Genomic DNA, 18,143 nt, shown 5'->3' with positions numbered 1-18,143 from the left:
TCATATGTTCTTTGAGTGTCCTCGAATTGCACCATATTGGGAGGCCATAGGTAAGACTCTTACGGCATCGTTAGGTATCCCAATTACTATAGATTTACCATTAGTGATTTTTGGTCCCCTGAAAACAACTCAAATTACAGTTAAAAGCCTGGTCTTCTATACGGTCCTCTTGGCAAGGAGAGAGATCTGCAGGAGGTGGAAGGATCCTACGCCCCCTTCCCATGCGGATTGGTTGATATCAACTTTACAGACAGCACGTATGGATTTAGCCAGATCAGGAAACTAAAATAAAAGGACCTTTTGGCATTTGTTTGTATGGGCACAATAAAGATCCGGGTTTTTTTTTTTCCCCGGGTCCAATGATTATACTACTATGGTGCCAAATACTAATGTTGTCTGGTCCCAGTCCGGCCCAGGCCCAGCAGTTGGCCTCCCCACTGGTAGCCTAAAGGAATATCAAGCTGTGACAGTTGCGGGATTAATGGCCTTCCCACTCGAAATGAAATGATCCCTCCCAGTTAAAATCACTGTGTCAACTGTACTAGAGCATATTCTAAATGGCTTTCTTAAACCATGGTGGATATGAGGACAAAAAAAACAAAAAAAAAAAAACAAACAATGCCTTTATTTAAAAGCAATCACAGACACAGTAGTGTGCTGACTCTACAAGCAACCACTGTTTACCAAATGGATTATTAATTAGTACATGAACCTCAGTATTTTCTATATTGCTAAAATTTAGTCGGTAATATTTTTGTCATGTGGTGTAAATATTTGTTCCTGTTATTTCCCATTTCAGTATTGTCATGAAATGTACCTATTCTTTTTGTCAAACATATTGAAATATCTGTATCACAATTTTTGGGGCATTCTAAAAAGTGTTTTCACTCTCTAACTTGAAGCTTCCTAGGAAAAATACTAACGCGCAGTTCCTGGTGTCTCCTAGATCATTTAGCTTTCTCACTAAACCAAGCAGAATATTGATTTGAGAGAGGTGGCTGTTGTAGTCATACGCACTGGGGGTAGTTTAGAAAAGATAAATATAGAACTTCCTTTATCTTTAGAAATAATAATTGCAAAAGTTTATGTTCAATAATTTCAGATAATTTACTGATAAAGATATCAGTTAAAGATCCCCTAGTTTCTTATACCTTGTGGTATAAAAAATCTGCTAGAATTACAGACTTCTCTTCTAGATAAACCAGGTTTGAGAGGGTATTAAATGCAATTATCAACTTTCTGTTATTTTAACACATTTTCTCAGTGCACAGAGTATTTTCCCTACATAGATCACAACATTTCATGCAATGGTCTGTGCTTGATCGTACAATGAAGAGGTAAAAATGTATTTCTACTACAGAAAAATATAGATATTAGTCGTATGTTAAGAAACAAGGGTGAGTAAAAACCTTTTGGGTGGAGTAAAATTGAAGACATTATTATTGTGATTTTTTGGGCATTTAGTTGATTTTTGCAAGCACTAACACTTCTCTGTGTAAAGTAAAGACCTTGAGAGTTTTGTAACTTTCAGATACTCAAATTGCAGATTCTGTTGCAATTAAAAATATTTCCAGGCCTGAAATTTCTTTGGAGGTTGCATGTGGGCAGCCTACGTTATCCAGCAAGAGTTTCTTGATGAATCCTATTGCAACTACAATATGTGCTCTCTCATGTAAAATCAGGTTGTTAGAAGCTTTTTTGCAACTCAAGATACGCCTTACTTTTCACCTGGTGTGGACGCATTTCTCATTTTTAGTGAGATCTCCTTTCTGAGTATAACGTTTCTGGCTTTCCCCTCCAGTATAAGGCTTTAGTCCAGTGTGAATTCTCTCACGTGAAGTGACATTGTATTCAAGACTAAACCTTATCTGACATTCAGAACACACATGAGGCTTTTTTCTCCCATGTGAGTTCGCTCATGTCAAGTGAAAAGTAATTTGTAACCAAAACTTTGCTTGCATTTCGAGCATTCATAAGGTTTTTCCCCAGAGTGGGATCTCTCATGAAGCATAACACTGACTTTCAGATTCAAGCTTTTATGGCATAAGGATTTTCTCCAGTGTGGAGTTTCTCATGGTGAGATAGAGTTTTTCTCTGCAGCTTTTCTGGCGTTCAGAGCACTCATAAGGTTTTTCATCAGTATGGAGCCGCTTATGGTTAGTGAGGCTGTGCTTATCAAATAGGAATTTCTGGCATTCACAGCATTGGTAATTTTTTTCCCTGTGTGCGTCTGCTCATGTAGTGTGAGATTGAGTTTAAAATTTATGCTTTTCTGGCATTGGGAGAACTGAATTATTTTGATGGTGTGGTGTGTGGTGCTTACAACCATCTCTACCTCTGAATCTTATCTGACATTTAGAGCACTGATAATTTTTTTTCTCCAGTGTGGATTCTCACATGTTGAGTGAGATGAGATTTCATGGTGAAACATTTTTGGCATTCGGAGCACAGATAAGGTTTTTCCCCAGTGTGGGTTCTTATATGATGAGTGAGACTGTGTTGGAAACTGAAAGATTTCTGGCATTCAGAGCACTGATAAGGTTTTTCCCCAGTGTGGGTTCTTATATGCTGAGTGGGACTCCTTTTTTGAATGAAACATTTGTGGCATTCAGAGCACTGATAAGGTTTATCCCCAGTGTGGGCTCTTATATGCTGAGTGTGATTGCTTTTTTGACTGAAACATTTGTGGCATTCAGAGCACTGATAAGGTTTTTCCCCGGTGTGGGTTCTTATATGAATGAATGAATGAATGAATGAATGAAAGTGAATTTATAAACAGCGCGATTGCTGCCCTGAGGCGTCCAAGCGCTAAAAAAGGAACCAGTGAAGGATAAAGAGTGAGAAATCTTTTTTCATTGAAACATTTGTCGCATTCAGTGCACTGATAAAGTGTAAACCAAGTGTGGGTCCTTGTATGTATAGTGAGTCTCCTTTAGATAATGAAACATCTCTGGTATTCAGAACACTGATAAGGTTTTTCCCCAGTGTGGGTTTTTATATGCTTAGTGAGACTGCGTTCTTCACTGAAACATTTCTGGCATTCAGAGCACTGATAAGTTTGTTCCACAGAATGGGTTATTGCATATCGAGAAAGACTTTGTTTGTTACTAAACCTTTCCTGGCATTCAGAGCACTGATAAGTTTCCCCAGTGTGGGTTCTTGTATGCAGAGTGAGAGAGATTTTATCACTGAAGCATTTGTGGCATTCAGTGCACTGATAAGGTTTTTCCCCAGTGTGGGTTATTGCATGTTGAGAAAGACTTTGTTTGTATCTGAAACATTTCTGGCATTCAGAGCACTGATAAGGTTTTTCCCCAGTGTGGGTTATTGCATGTCGAGAAAGACTGTGTTTGTCTCTGAAACATTTCTGGCATTCAGAGCACTGATAAGGGTTTTCCCCAGTGTGGATTCTTATATGTTCAGTGAGTCTGCCTTTGCAACTGAAACATTTCTGGCATTCAGAGCACTGAAAAGGTTTATCCCCAGTGTGGGCTCTTCTATGCTGAGTGAGACTGGATTGTTGACTGAAAATTTCTGGCATTCAGAGCACTGGTAAGGTTTATCCCCAGCACTGATAGGGGATGATGTCATGAGAGCACACCTGGAGCTGTGGAAGTTACAGAAGAAGGGCTGCCCTGCTGCCTTAAGACTGCCCTGTTGCTAGAAGGACTGCCTTGCTGTCTGAGAAGGAAGACTGGACCTTTTTACCTACATCCCTTGTCCTCTGATACTACCTCACTGCTCGACCAAGCTACCACTTTAGCGAGTAAGGTTCTATCAAAATTTAACCTCTGCCTACCTCTGGAGGCCCTTGGACTCTATACACACTGTACCTCACTTTGGTGCAGTATACAGAGCCAGTTTCTTACAATACCTCACAGTATGTCTCTTTCAATTCACATGTGATGTTTGTTGTCCAGTGGAAAGAGCAAGCTACTTCTGGTAAACTTTTGCAACGCTGGAGTTACACACCGGGATGAGGGCAATATAACTCTGCTGGGGTCTGTACTTCAGGATAGCATCTTGAAAGGTCAGAGTTATCACTAAATTTTTTTACAGGGGATTTCAACACATATATGTGTGGGGACATCATGCACTGCAGGTATACTGATCCTGCGTTCTGAATCCTACGGGGATGCTGTTATCTTTTTAAAAAATACTACTGTTTTATTTTACATTATTATGGTGCACAGTTTGTTTTCTGCACTTTGTTTTCCTGATTGTTGCTGCCTCCCGCCTGCCGCGCACCCCGTTCCACCGCGGTCTATACCGTTTGTGTGGAGGGTGAAAGTGGCTTCATTTCTTCTACGGCTGGCTGGAGAAGGGGCGGAGACATGGCGGTTGGAGCTCTAATGCGCTAAACTAGTATCCCTACATAATAAGTATGCCCTGTCCTCCGTGCAGCGGACACGCGCAGCGGGCATGCCAAAGGCAGGCCCGTCTGCCCCCGTCGGCACCAAGACCGGGCCAGGGGCCAGGGATGCTGCCTCTCTGCCATCAGTTGACTGCCCCAGGCTATGGTATTCGAGGGAGGCGCTTTTGGAACTGTGGAGGAGGAACCCACCGTGCTGTGATAGTATGTTTAACATCAAAAGGCTGCACAGAAAGGGGCCCTCTGCCTGTACAGAGTGCAGCATTTGCTGCTTAGGAGGACAAGTGAGTAGTCACTTGGGTAGAGCAACTAGTGAAATCCCTATTAAAAGTAACAAGCGTTTGAAGACTTTATGCTCCAACATTCCCCTGACTGGGTATTTTTAACTGAAACCTGGGCAAATCAGTTTTCTGGTCCAGAGCTTGAAGAGGCTATTCCAGCTGGCTTCTGACTTTTTAGACTGGACAGGGAGGGGCGTCGGGCGGTGGCCTAGGGATTTTGCTCAGGGATTCCTTCACTTTTAGATCTGAACCTCTCACTTCGTCGCTGGATTCTTACCAGGCCCTATATTTTTCAATAAATTTTACCCCTACGGAGAGCTTTTCAGGGGTCCTATGTTATAGGCCCCCGGGCTCCAGGGCCTTGTTTAGCCATGACCTGTGCAATAAGTTTGAACCCTACATGGAGAGAGCCAATTTTACTCTTCTGGGGGATTTTAACTTTCATTTAGAAAATAAAGCGAACCTGGACACGCAAACGCTCATGGAATGCATGAATGGCTGCGGTTTTGCACAACTAGTTGAATTCCCCACGCATTCTGTGGGTCACACCCTTGATGGAATTTTCTCCAATGATCATCGGGTGATGGTGGGTGTGCCACTCCCTTTGGCATGGTCGGATCATTATGCTATTCCTTTTCAGCTAAGGGGCAAGAGATCAGGCTCCGCCAGCTCTGCCAATAGGGAGGTGGGCAAAAAGCGAAATTTTTATTTGGTTACTAGTGAAGAGGTCGCCACTGCTTTTGCTGATTTTCAGCTCTCTGAACTTTTAAGTGCTAATGCAGGGGCTGATATCTTCTCTGAGAAGATCATAGTGGTGATGGATACCCTGGCCCTTATAAAACCTTATTATTCGGCAGGGAAGAAGCCTTCTGCACCTTGGTTCCCCTGCCGGTTACGTAAGATGAGACAAGTGTGCAGAAGAAAGGAAAGGATTTGGCGGAGGGATTTGACACCACAGGGTAGAGACTTACATAAGCTTTCCCTGAAAGCTTACAGAGCAGCCATCGTCTAAGAAAAGGGAAGCTACTATTCTAAACTGAGAGCCTGTCATCTTCCAAGGAGCTTTTTAACATCTTTAACTCCCTTGTCGCGCCCACTGTCTCAAATGCGGTGGAGCCATCCCAGGCACTCTGTGATAGATTGGCCTCTTTTTCTGCTCCAAGATATCGGACATTTATGTGCAGTTGGAGATCTTAAACGCGAACAAGAAACCCAGTGGTCTCCCTGTAACCTATGTTAGTGGCAGTCCGAGAAAGGTGACTTCAGCAAGTCTCTCTTCTTTTCCAATCCTCTCTCCGGAATTAGTCGGGAAATTCAATTCAATTCAATTCAATTAACTTTATTTCGATAAAAAGATATCATAAAAGTTCATAGGCAGTACAATAAAATACAGTCATAAAAATATTTATAAAATCAGTATATACATAAGTACTACACATATGCCTTAGTTAATCGAATTAATCACAGTAGGGATATAAATATAAGTTGTTTGTAAATTTAAAAATTTTCTTTAAAAAAAAAAAATACTAAGTAAACATTTCCTATAGACATTATCGATACCAGCTGTAATCAGTGATCTTATTTAGGTTCATATTTTCTCGCCCGCTTTTTTCCTTATGAAATACATTGCAAGCAAATACCTACTAATGCCAAATACAAAAACCTGACGCGTATCTTTTAATAAGATTCTTTCTGCATCTCTGCACCTCCGCACTCCTAGATTTCTACAAAGAGGTTTAATCCACTTTATCCTTTGTGCCTTATAGGCAGGGCAGAAGAACAGAACATGCGTGATGTCCTACCTCCCACCTCCATTACACATGGTACATTTGTCATCACTGTTATTGTTCCACCTTGCAACACAACTTTTTAACAAGAGTATTCTATACCTGAATTTAAGGTATAAGGTTTTAGCTAGTGGTGGGTCCACTTCATTCAGGAAGGATTCATAGTGGGGGTCTATTTTGAACAACAGAAATTCTCTGGTTAGAGAGCCATTTGATATGTCGTTAGTTCTGTGTTCGTTCATATAGGCCCAAAAGATAGCTTTTAGTGTCCTGCTTGAATTAGGGGTTAATGCGTAAGGGATATTCCAAAAATGTGACAGACCTACCCTCTAAAACCATACTCTTATGTGTGTGAACCACGTGATAAAATTGGAGGTATCCAGATCTTTTAGCTCCTCTAACTCTGCTCTATAATGAAGGAGTGCCGGTGTGGTCCATAACCGTACCTAGAACATTAGTGGTCTAAGTATTGCGAGATGATCAGTGCGTCTCATCTTGAGGTCTAACATCATCGGTATTATAGGGGTGCGCACGGGTATCTTTAGAAGAGATCTATAGAATATATTTTCTTTCACCTCAAAGGATTTTTTACATGCAGGGCCCCACAGTTCGGCCTCATATAAGGCAGCCTTTTGAGCTTTAGCTCGATACACCTCAAGAGCAGGGAGCACTGCTTTGTTCTGGCTATCCCCGTGCCTTTTTAGTATGGGGTGACTGTTCTGAATTAAGAGTAGCTTACTTTTTTCAATTTGGGTTTTCCACTGCATTTTAGAATCAAGTGAGACCCCCAAATAATTAAAATTTTGGACATATTCCAGTTTTTGGTTACGTAGGAGCAGATTTCCTCTGAAAGAGCTGTGAGGGTTTATGGCCATATATTTGGTCTTGCTAGCATTTATCTCTAATCCCTTGTCACTGCAGTTAGAGGCAAAGGAGTTGAGAAGACGCTGTAAGCCATTTGCAGTTTGAGATATTAGAATGGTGTCATCTGCAAACAGTAGTGATGACACCACCTCTCCCCCCAGTTTAGGTGAATCATTTCTACATTTGCCTAAATAAATAGGGACATCATTAATAAACAAGGAAAAGAGGGTAGGCGCCAGGACGCAGCCCTGGCGCACTCCTCTTTGTATGGGGATAGGACTCGTTAATTCACCCCCAGGGCCCCACCTTACCCTAGCAAAGTTGTCACGGTGTAGTCTTACTAGCTGCTCAATGATATTAGCTGGTAGTCCCTGTTCCTCAAGTGCTTTCCACAACAGATGTCTGGGGATAAGGTCGAAAGCGGCTCTTAAGTCAATAAATGCCACATACAAATGTCCCTTCTTTAGACTAATGTATTTCCATGTCAAACAGCAAAACCTGAACACTTGATCTATTGTGCTGATTTTGGTTCTAAATCCCGCTTGGAATTTGGAAAGTACATTCCCTTCTTCGATCCATAGGTTAATTCTATTTAAAAGGTGCCTAGCGTATATGTTTTGCAGTATATCTATCAAACTGATAGGACGGTAATTTGCTGGGTCTCTCCTATCCCCCTTTTTGAAGATACAGATAATTACTGCCCCCCTCCATGAAGCAGGTATTTCAGCTCCCGCAGCTATAAAATTAAACAAGTGATTAAGATACGGCCCCCAGATGCTCGGCTCGTGTTTATACAAATCTCCTGGAATGGAGTCTAAACCGGGGGTTTTACTTTTTTTCACCATATTTATTGCTAAAATTGTTTCCTCCAGGTCAAACTCCAAGACACTCTTTTCCTGATTAGATACTGGGTGGCAGTCCCACTCGACCTCAGAATCCGGGGCTGCGTATAGGGAAGTGAAGTGGTCTATCCACGTGTTTTCTTCCAGATATACTTCTCCGGTACCCTTTTCTTTGTGGTTTTTATTAGCCACTAATGTCAAAAATAAAAAAGAATCTTTGTTCCTTGTTGCCGCTAACATGATTAAATCATCCCAGGCCGATTTGGCGTTCACAAGAACTTTCTTATATCTTTGTCGCGCTTCCCTTACCTTTGAGCTTTTATCCTTGGTTTTAATTGAGTTTATTAGTTCAGATTTGGCCCTCCGGCAGGCTTTATTATACCATGGTTTCCCCATGGGCCGCCTATTTCCAGTTGCTGAATCTGCTTTAACTGTCTTTGTTAGCATTGGTACTATTGCACTAAAGAATCCCTTATGTAATTCCAGAAACAAATCCCTATCCATTGGAGCATCAGTATATGTAAGGGAGGAATAGGTTAAGACTAATAAGTTGTACATGTTGGCTAACTTAGTTCCATTGTCCAGAATCTGTACCCATTTGACTGCTCGACGGTTGTTTGAAACAATTACATTATCGGTTCTTGTAGGGTGGGGACTAATGGGGTCTGCAATATTAGGTATTATCGTACCTTTTAATAGTAATTCAATTGGTCGGTGGTCACTTTCCAATCTTAGCTCTACCTTGTAATCAATCGCATATTTCCAAAGGTCGAGGGACAAAACTATATAGTCTAACTTTCTATGGTAGTTATTGCTATAAAAGGTAGGAGCCATCATTTTATCCGAAGGGAGACGGCCACTACATGATCTTAGCCCATTGATCATCATTACACTCACTATTTGAAGTGCAAGAGATGTGCAAGAGACCGATTTTAAACTGGATATTTCAGGTATCTCGTTTACCATGTCTTCCTCCTCGTGAATATGTTCCAGTCCCTTTATTGGCTCACATTCGCAATTAAAATCACCTCCTAATATTACACCTGCCCCTTTACTATTCTCACTGATGATCTTTTCCAATTGGGCAAATACTAGCGATTCTTTTGATACCAGGCAAGGTCGGCTATAAACATTATATACATGCAGGGCCCTGCCATCTTTAGTCACTATTTTAATGCCAAGGATGTCGGGAGAGTGCGTCTCTAGCTGCTGCACTGTTCAATTGATGGTGATTTTAGTCCAGATAACTAAGCCTCCGGATGGCCTAACTCTGGGTGAAGGGGTGGCTGCAATAAAAAAAAACTCTTGTAACCCACACGGTGTACATTCTTAATAGCCCACGTGTCCTGTAATAGACATATATCAAATTTCTCAATGTATTTATTCCACCCCGGGTCTATTATGTTCTTCCTTAAACCAGCTATATTCGATGACATAATGTTTAAATAAGTGTCAATTGGCTCAGTAGATACAGTGGAATTAATAATAGTGTCTGGGGTCATTTCAATTGAAATGGCTACATCTTTGCTATACATGTTATCCTTAGTCACTTCTTCCATTATTTACACATATGGTAGATTTATTGCCTATACTTGTATTAGATTCCACCCTTGCCTGATTCCCCTGGGTATGCAGTGGATGCAGTCAATCCACTGCTTCCAATTGGGATAGCTCTTGGAACCTATTGGACAGAGCAATCAAACTTATAATATTGGGGAAGGCTATAGTTTTAATGTGATGAGGTTTGTAGAAATAACCCAATGGAAGAGCATGAATGTTTGTTTGAGTTGTGGAAGTTTCTTCTTGGGATCTTAACAGGGATCGAGCCAGATGTGGGTGTCTAAAGTTGATGACTATACAGTCCCCAGTGATGTCTTTCGATGAGACTCCCAACCACCCACCCTACCCTTCATACCATTATGATATCGTTGGCTGCCCTATGATTAAACTTTTTATGTTTGGCTAGCAACTCGATGATTTTATTTTTTAAATTACTCCAAGATTCCAGTTGGTTTCTTTTTAGTACCGGAACACCTGTCAACACTATGACATAGGGGCATGAGGTGGGAGGGAGGTCCAATACATCCATATTAGGGACCAAATCTGTCCCTTTAGGGCTGTATTGTATATCGCTACCTAATTTGTGTGGGGCACCATATATATCCTTATCTATAATTGGAGTTGGTGGAATCCTCCTCTTAGGTGGAGACAGACCAACCAACTCCTTGGTGGCATTAGGGCATGGTCTATCTAGATTAGTCCCACCTATATCCTTTGTGTTACCCACTGGTGCTTGTACACCAATATGCCCCCCAATCTTTATTAGTGGAGCTTTTAGTGTAGTGATCAGCTCTTGACCTTTTGCTACTAGTGTTTTCCCTTCATCTATGCTCTTCCCCAAATGGATAACAGCGGTGTTAAGTTAGACAATTTCAGCATTCAATCAACGGAGTTTACTGTTCAGTGACTCTTCTTTTTGTTTATGAATTAAGGATAGAGCTGTTTTTAAAAAGACTGTCATTGACTGTTCAATGCCTTCTAATACTCCTGTATCCCTTAAAGAATCATTAACGTAAATGCCTTCAATTTGTGTACCCATGGTCCTAAATATGAGCCCTAAAGTTACAGTTTCCTTAGGTGTGAACCCCCCCTTTGGTAATAGGTTTCTTTTTTTTCTGGCTGATTTCCTTCTCCCAGATCGAATTATCGCTCTTCTCACTATTAATTTGACCCCTAGCCCCTTGAGCTTTCGCAGTCCGTAATCTACTCGAAATGCCCGGGCTTGACGCTAAGTTGACTATAGCCTGATTTATGGTTGAAAAGGAATCGCAGAAGGGCTTTCATTATTAGGATTTTGCATAACTTGGGCCGTTTGAGATAATGGATGCTCCAATGTTGACGTGTCCATATGGGTAACATAGGTCGGCAATGTAGAAGGGTCCAAGGAAAATCTTCTCTGTACAAGGTCCATCTCACGTTCTACAAGTGCCTCCGCTCTTGAAATAAAATCTTCCAAAGTACCATTACGTTTAGACACAGATATTTTACTCAGTGTAGGTCCAGACATAGTCAACGATTATAAACCGATAGCACAATATATAAGGGAGTAATGAGCAGGGCTATGAACGGCTCGCCAGCTCAATGAGGGGGATTAACGACAAACGCTCACGACCAATATGAAACAGTACCTTTACTCTGTTTAGATGAACTTCAAAAGGAGTGGGCCCAGCCCGGCCTCCTTCGGCCTGTAACGGCCTAGGACGGCCCGCCCTTTGCCCGGGCTTCGCCCGGCTCTTCCCGCCCGCGTTCCCGCGACGCGGGAGGCAAGTGGATTTTAAATCGCCTCCGGGCGCGGTGATTGGCAGGGGCGGCGTCAGCCGCTGAGGAGTCTTGATGCTGTAGTCGTCCTCACTGCGGCCGGGGTGACATGTGCACCGGCGGGAGGACAAGACAGAGCAGGGCCGCAGCGTCGGCGCAGGACCCTCCAAGATTCAGGAACCACAAAGTAAAGAAAGAATGCCCCAAGCGTTTACTTGCACAACCCGCTCCACAGGAGGCAAGCGGATTTTAAATCGCCTCCGACCGCGGTGATTGGCAGGGGCGGCGTCAGCCGCTGAGGAGTCTGGATGCTGTAGTCCTCCTCACTACGGCCGCGGTGACCTGTGCGTCGGTGGGAGGACAAGACAGAGCAGGGAAGCAGCGTCGGCTCAGGACCTTCCAAGATTCAGGAACCACAAAGTGAAGAAAGAATGCCTCAAGCGTTCACTTGCTCAGGAAATTACTTGAGGGAATCAAATCGGGGTCGCCCCTGGATCCCTGCCCTCTTAAGGTCCTGAAATGAGCCAAGGGGGCCCTTGTCCCCTTTCTTACCGTGGTCCTGAATCTAGCCATCTCACAGGGCCAGTATCCCTGAAGATGGAAGGCGGCTGTGGTCAGGCCTCTTTTGAAAAAGCCTTTGTTAGACCCGTCTAACTTGAATTTGTTTTGCCCCATTTCCCTTCTGCCAGTTCTAGCAAAACTCCTCGAAGACCATCTGAACTCTCATTTGAGTGCCTATCTGAGGGAACATCAGATTTTGGATAGCTCACAACATGGCTTTAGAAGGTTCCATAGCACGGAGACAGCCCTCACTGCAGTTGTGGATAAGATTCGAGTACAGGTGGATGCAGGGTACACCACCCTCCAGGTCTTACTTGACCTCACTGCAGCTTTCGATACCCTGTCTCCCCAGAGACTGGTGGAGCGTCTTAGGGAGATAGGGGTCGGGGGCTCGGCCTTGGATCTTCTAACTTCTTTCCAGGAGGAGCGGTCCCAAATAGTCAAATTGGGCAGCTTCCACTCGGAGTCCTCCCCTCTAGTCTGTGGAGTTCCTCAGGGCTCCACTCTGAGCCCCACCTTATTTAATATCTACGTGGCCCCTCTGGCAGGGGTGGTAAAGTCATTTGGGTTGGAAGTTTTGTCCTATGTGGACAACACCCAAGTTATGGTGTCTATCACGCGTAATGTCAGGGATTCCGCGCAGAATTTTAAGAACTGCATGTTAGCAGTCTCGTCCTGGATGGTGCAAAACTATCTCAAATTGAACGGTGAGAAGACAGAGGTCTTGGTCTTTGGAGATAGCCTTAACATTTGGTCTAGGGAGTGGTGGCCTGATGCCCTGGGTGCCTGCCATATCCCGGTCTCCCAGGGGAAGAACCTGGGAGTTGTGGTAGATGATTCCCTTTCCATGAATCTACAGGTCTCCAGAACAGTGGCCACCTGTTTCGGGCTCATCCGGATCACAAGGAAGATCTCTCAGTTCCTCTCACTGAAAGCTCGTAAAAACGTGGTGGTTGCGTTAATACTGTCCAGACTGGATTATTGCAACGCCCTATATTTAGACATCAACAAAGGGCAGCTGCGACGTTTACAGCTTGTGCAAAATGCGGCTGCCAGGTTGGTGGTGGACATCCCTACACTAAATACATAATTAACAAAGGGTCCAATGGGAAAGTGATTAGAGACCAAGTAGTATTATATCCCCCATCCACAGTATGCCAAAACAAAAGTGGATACTACTGGTCTAACAACAAAGTAAGATGCAACCAAAAACTGAATCTATAGTAGCTGAGCATGTGTTAAACAGGAAAAGAAACCCATCAGCCCACCAAATGGCGGATCTTCATCATCGGGGATTTTTGAAACTGGTATCTAATAGGCATCTCACATTGTGTTATCGTGAGCTGCCCTATCACAAAACAACCAGTGATGAAGCAGGCCATGAATGTAAATTCTGTGATGCTGAAGAATAATTTACAGTGAAATATGAGGCGACAATTTTTATAAAAGATCTCCCTCCCGGAAGATATTCGGCAGGGCTCCGTATGTCTGGCGGCGGGACGTCAGGGAAAGCGACTCGAACGTGGGCTTGATCTTTTAAAACAATCAACATACTGAGCTCTGCCGAATATTTTCGGGCAGGGAGAGCTTTTATAAAAATTGTCGCCTCATATTTACTACCCATGATCCTTGGAGAACCTTCCTTAATCTTGCAGTCATTTTTATATACGAAGAGAACATACCAAGTTTATATCTCCAGCCATCAGTTCTGAGAGAAAGACAAGCCTTGTACTGCATTTATCATAGAAATTAAGAGAGTTTACGTGGCTGCTCCAGAAGAAGGCGCTGGTTCGCCGAAACGCGCGTAGAGATTCATTGTGCCACTTAGATTTTTTAATCTTTTTAACCTGTGTTCATATAAAATGTTTAGAATGTTTGATTGCCATTGACATTGAATAATATATGATTCTAATTTTGTCATTTTGTCGTTTTTAATTGCATTTGTGTCATTGATTTTCTTAAATGTTTAAAAACCAATAATAAAATAAGTGTTTTTGCAATAAGCTGTAGCCAATTGTCCTTATATATTATATTGTTGTATGTCTTAAAACATTAGTTGCCTAGGTTGGTTTTTGTCGAAAGCCAAAACAGATCAAGCCATGTCTCTGTAGGCCAAGAGGCAACAGGGACCTCGCACTGCCAGCTACACATCAGTGCATCAGCAAGAGAAACGAGCAGGGCAAAGTATCCAGGATATTAATCTCTGCTCCATGTTTGAGAGAACAAGACACCATGCCAAAATCGCCGCCGAGGTGTATATCCGTCCTACCTGTCCGTCGGTACCCCAAGCTACTCCTGAGCCGAGGGAGAGGTACCAGACGGAACAGGAGGGCAGAATATATACACATCGTAATTAAGTGTGTGGCGGACCAAAGAGGAACCCCATCCGTAACAGGAAATGCTTCACATGCACTTCCCGTTACGTCTGCACATGCGCAGCTGTTCGATTCGCCAGGCAACAACTTTGTTACATGCGCAATTAGAATGCGGACCTGAAAGGGAACCAAAAAGGTGTTTCTAACAATTGCGCATGTTCACGAGTGTAGGCGAAGACGGAACAGGAAACCCTCTGTGTTGTTTTAATGACAACCAATCCATGGGGCGCATACCGGGGATTGGAAGCGGACCAAATAGAAAACCATTTTACAATGTAAAATACAGAGGAATATTGTGATAAGCAAGGGGTAAGGGGCAGCGCGTTTATCAACTTATCTTTCTAATTGCGCGCCCTAGGAAACCACTCTGTATTTGTTTAGGCATGGTATTCGTAGCACACAAACTACAGTTAGGAAATGGACAAGAGAGGAGTCAATATCAAATAGTTGTGATACAGGGAGATGTTTGTAGCTCAGATATAAAAGATTTAATGGACAGCATTGCCTCATGTATCTAGGTCCTGCCACACGCCCTAAGCGGAATAGTTAGGGAATCTCTCAAGCGGTGTTGCTCAAGCTTGTCACACTCGGCTACACCGATCTACCAATGGGCAATTGCGCCGATGTAAGTCAGTTATTACTAGGGTATTCACTATTTGTATTGGATCCACTGGAGTATCATCCAATACAAATAATTTCAGGCCCTGCAAATGTATACATGCATAACATCAAATACCCTAACTGAAGGTAACGTATTGGGACTTGACAAATACTCGATCATAAGCAAATATACTGTGCAGCCTCGAATCGGGGTAGTCAGTGAGTCTGCCCGCAGGGATAGAAAACAATTAGTATAAGTGTAGAGTAAACAACAAGCAGTTATATAGGTGCGGATCAAATCATGACCCATGGAATGTCATCATTTAAGCCCTCTGTGTCATATTTAAGCTTATAAATCAATTTTTGTTTTTTCAAAAACAGATAACGTGTGACATCACTGATGTGCTGAGGGATAAAGGGCTGTTCCAGAACCACCCATTTCATCTCTTCTGCTTTGTGTTTTTTGTTTAAGAAGTGGCTAGTAAGGCGTGTTGCTTGTTTGCTACACCTTATAGTACTCTTGTGTTCATTAATTCTCAGTTTGACCTTTCTGGTCGTCAAGCCAACATACTTTAAGGAGCATGGGCATGTGACCATGTAGATGACCCTGTTGCTGTTATGGTTGGTATGTTTCCAGTCCCTATATCTACTGTAAGGGTTTTCTGTGTCTGAGGGCATGCCGTGCAGGAACCACAAGGATACTGTCCTTGGACAGCCGGAAGGCTCCACAAAGTGTTAGTAGATTCTTGAATCTGCTGTCTTGGTATTGTATGAACCAAACTATCCTGTAAACTCTGCCCCCTTCTGAAGGAGAAGAGTGGCATCTTGATAGTTGTGCCAGCTACATTCAAAATACGCCAATTCTTGCGAACAGACTTCTGTACCTGGGTAGATAAAGTACTAAAGGTGGTAACAAATGTAAGCCTATCCAAGGGAGTTTTCTCCACTGGAGGGCCCAGGAGAGCATCACGATGATTGTTTGAGGCTCTCTTCAGAGCTCTCCGTACTAAGCATTTTGGGTAGTCACGTAGTCTCAACTTCATGGACAAATCCCTGACGTGCGTGTCAAAATCCTGTTTCTCAGAACAATTTTGTCGGACATCCCTAAACATCATTCGGTTTCTTCCTCCCTTAGGGTGCTGCAGTGGCTCCCGGTGGACCACAGAATTTTGTTTAAAACCCTCTGCCTCACTCACAGCGCATACTATGGCCTGGGCCCTTTGGGCTTAAAGACCATTTTTCAACAGTATGTGCCGTCTAGAAACCTGAGGTCTGCAACTAAGAATCACCTTGTGGTTCCTAGGGTTAAAAAGATGAGATGGGGCAGAAGGGCTTTCTCATTTGCAGCTGCAAATGTTTGGAACTCTCTCCCGAACTCCCTTTCGGGACAACAATAACATTCACTTTTCCGCAAAGCCCTCAAGACATGGTTGTTCCCCTGAAGATCGGTCTATGTAGGATTCGGTTCTGTCTGTAGGATGTCTGTCTCAGCGCCTTGATGCCCTTGGGCTAAGTTTGCACTTTAGAAGTCGCATATTCATTCATTCATTCATTCATTCATTCATTCATGCAAGGTGAAGTGGACGCTATGGGCTGTGCATGACAAGCAGGCTTACACATAGAACATACTCCCCAGGGTATTAAGTTTAACTCCATATTGCTTGAATTTGATCTAACATTTGTAATGAATAAGCTGCCTCCGGGGAAAACAGACATTACTCCCACCTTAATTGGGTGAGGGTGTGAGACCTTTATTGATTTCACCTTTGTATCTACCCACATTTACTCTCTGGTTACCGAATTTTCTATGCAGGCGAGTGAATGTAGTGACCACAACCCCATTTGTGTCTTAACAGGCTGGACCCGAACACTCGGGCACCAAGGTGGGTGGGGGGCTGGTGTCCCCCTTAAAGCGGTGGAAACTGGAAGGAGCGTAAAATGGGGGTGTATTTTCCCAGAGCTACTCTACGAGTCCCTTTTAACTCAGTGTTGCAGCGAGTTTGCCACCTGTCTCGACGATGAGGCAAGTGCTCCGGACATCATGGATGCATTTGGATCCATGTCTACTGTCATAATGAAGTTACTACGGGCCCCGGGTGGGGGCCGTTAGCAAACAGGTCCATGATGGTTTTACTTGGCGAGATCCCAGGAACCTGAGACAGGCCTTGGGTGTTAAGCCCCAAGACCGGGTGGCGGTCAAAGGTCTACGAAGAGCATATAAGGCTGCTCTAGCAACTCGCAAGTCTGTCCTGAGGGAAGAGGCCTGGATCGATTTAGTGGAGGCTAGTACAATGCGTAATGGCTCAAAGTTCTGGGGCAATATTAAATGCCCATTTCTATCTGGAAATAAGGCTAATTTACTGGATGCCCATATCACAGAGGACGATTGGGTACATCATTTCGAGGGTATCTTCCAGTCGGAAACACCGCACACTGAGGGGCAGGAAAGGGTGGAAGGCAAGAACTTATTTTCACCACACAAGGTCTCTTCTAAAAAGAAGGCCCCCTGCGCCAGATGGGATTCCTCCCGATCTCTACATCGCCCACGTAGAAACCTGGGAGCCTGTCCTCACAGCTGTTAGCATTGATGCAGTCCAGGTTGGGCGCCCGGATTCTTGGGCTTTATCGATTATAGTCCCAGTATTTAAAAAGGGAGATCGGGACAGGACGTACTGTTATAGGCCCATTAATCTTCTGGACTCTGTGGTGAAGGTGGTGACACACTTGGATCCTGGGTTGATGAAAACAACTTTTTATCCGATTTTCAAAACGGCTTTCGCTCAGGGCTTTTCACTGGGAACAGTGTTTAAACCTGTACATGGTTCTGAACAAATACACTGTGGCTTGTTCCAGCCCCATATACCTAGCCTTCATGGACCAGTTCTCAGCATTCAACTGTGTCAATAGGTCCAAGCTGTGGCAGTTGATGTCCTCCATTGGCATTGACAGTAACAACATTTTATTTCTGAGGGATCTTCACAGTGATTCAACCGCGGTTGTCCGCTATTCAAAGGATTTGAAAGTGTCCAGTCAGCTTGACTTCAAGAGAGGGGTGTGTCAGGGGTAATTTTGGCACCCTTTCTTTTTAACCTATATATTAATTCCTTAGAGAAGGCCCTTTTGGCCACAAATGCTGATTGTCC

General features: G+C 43.4%; 1 protein-coding gene across 1 annotated transcript in view; it reads right to left on the bottom strand.

Annotated features, from left to right (window-relative positions):
* The window catches only part of LOC147737409 (uncharacterized), a 93,617-nt gene that overhangs the window by 56,608 nt on the left and 18,866 nt on the right, over positions 1–18,143 (bottom strand). Inside the window, exons 2-3 of the mRNA XM_086923945.1 lie at positions 3,216–3,534; positions 2,365–2,728 (exon numbers count right to left, since the gene is read on the bottom strand). Coding sequence (XP_086780071.1) covers positions 2,365–2,728; positions 3,216–3,534 — 683 coding nt within the window. The remainder of the gene's footprint in view (positions 1–2,364; positions 2,729–3,215; positions 3,535–18,143) is intronic.

This window comes from Lissotriton vulgaris, chromosome 1_1 (assembly GCF_964263255.1).
Source record: "Lissotriton vulgaris chromosome 1_1, aLisVul1.2, whole genome shotgun sequence".
Taxonomy (NCBI): domain Eukaryota; kingdom Metazoa; phylum Chordata; class Amphibia; order Caudata; family Salamandridae; genus Lissotriton; species Lissotriton vulgaris.
This window is presented reverse-complemented; position numbering and strand designations above follow the sequence as displayed.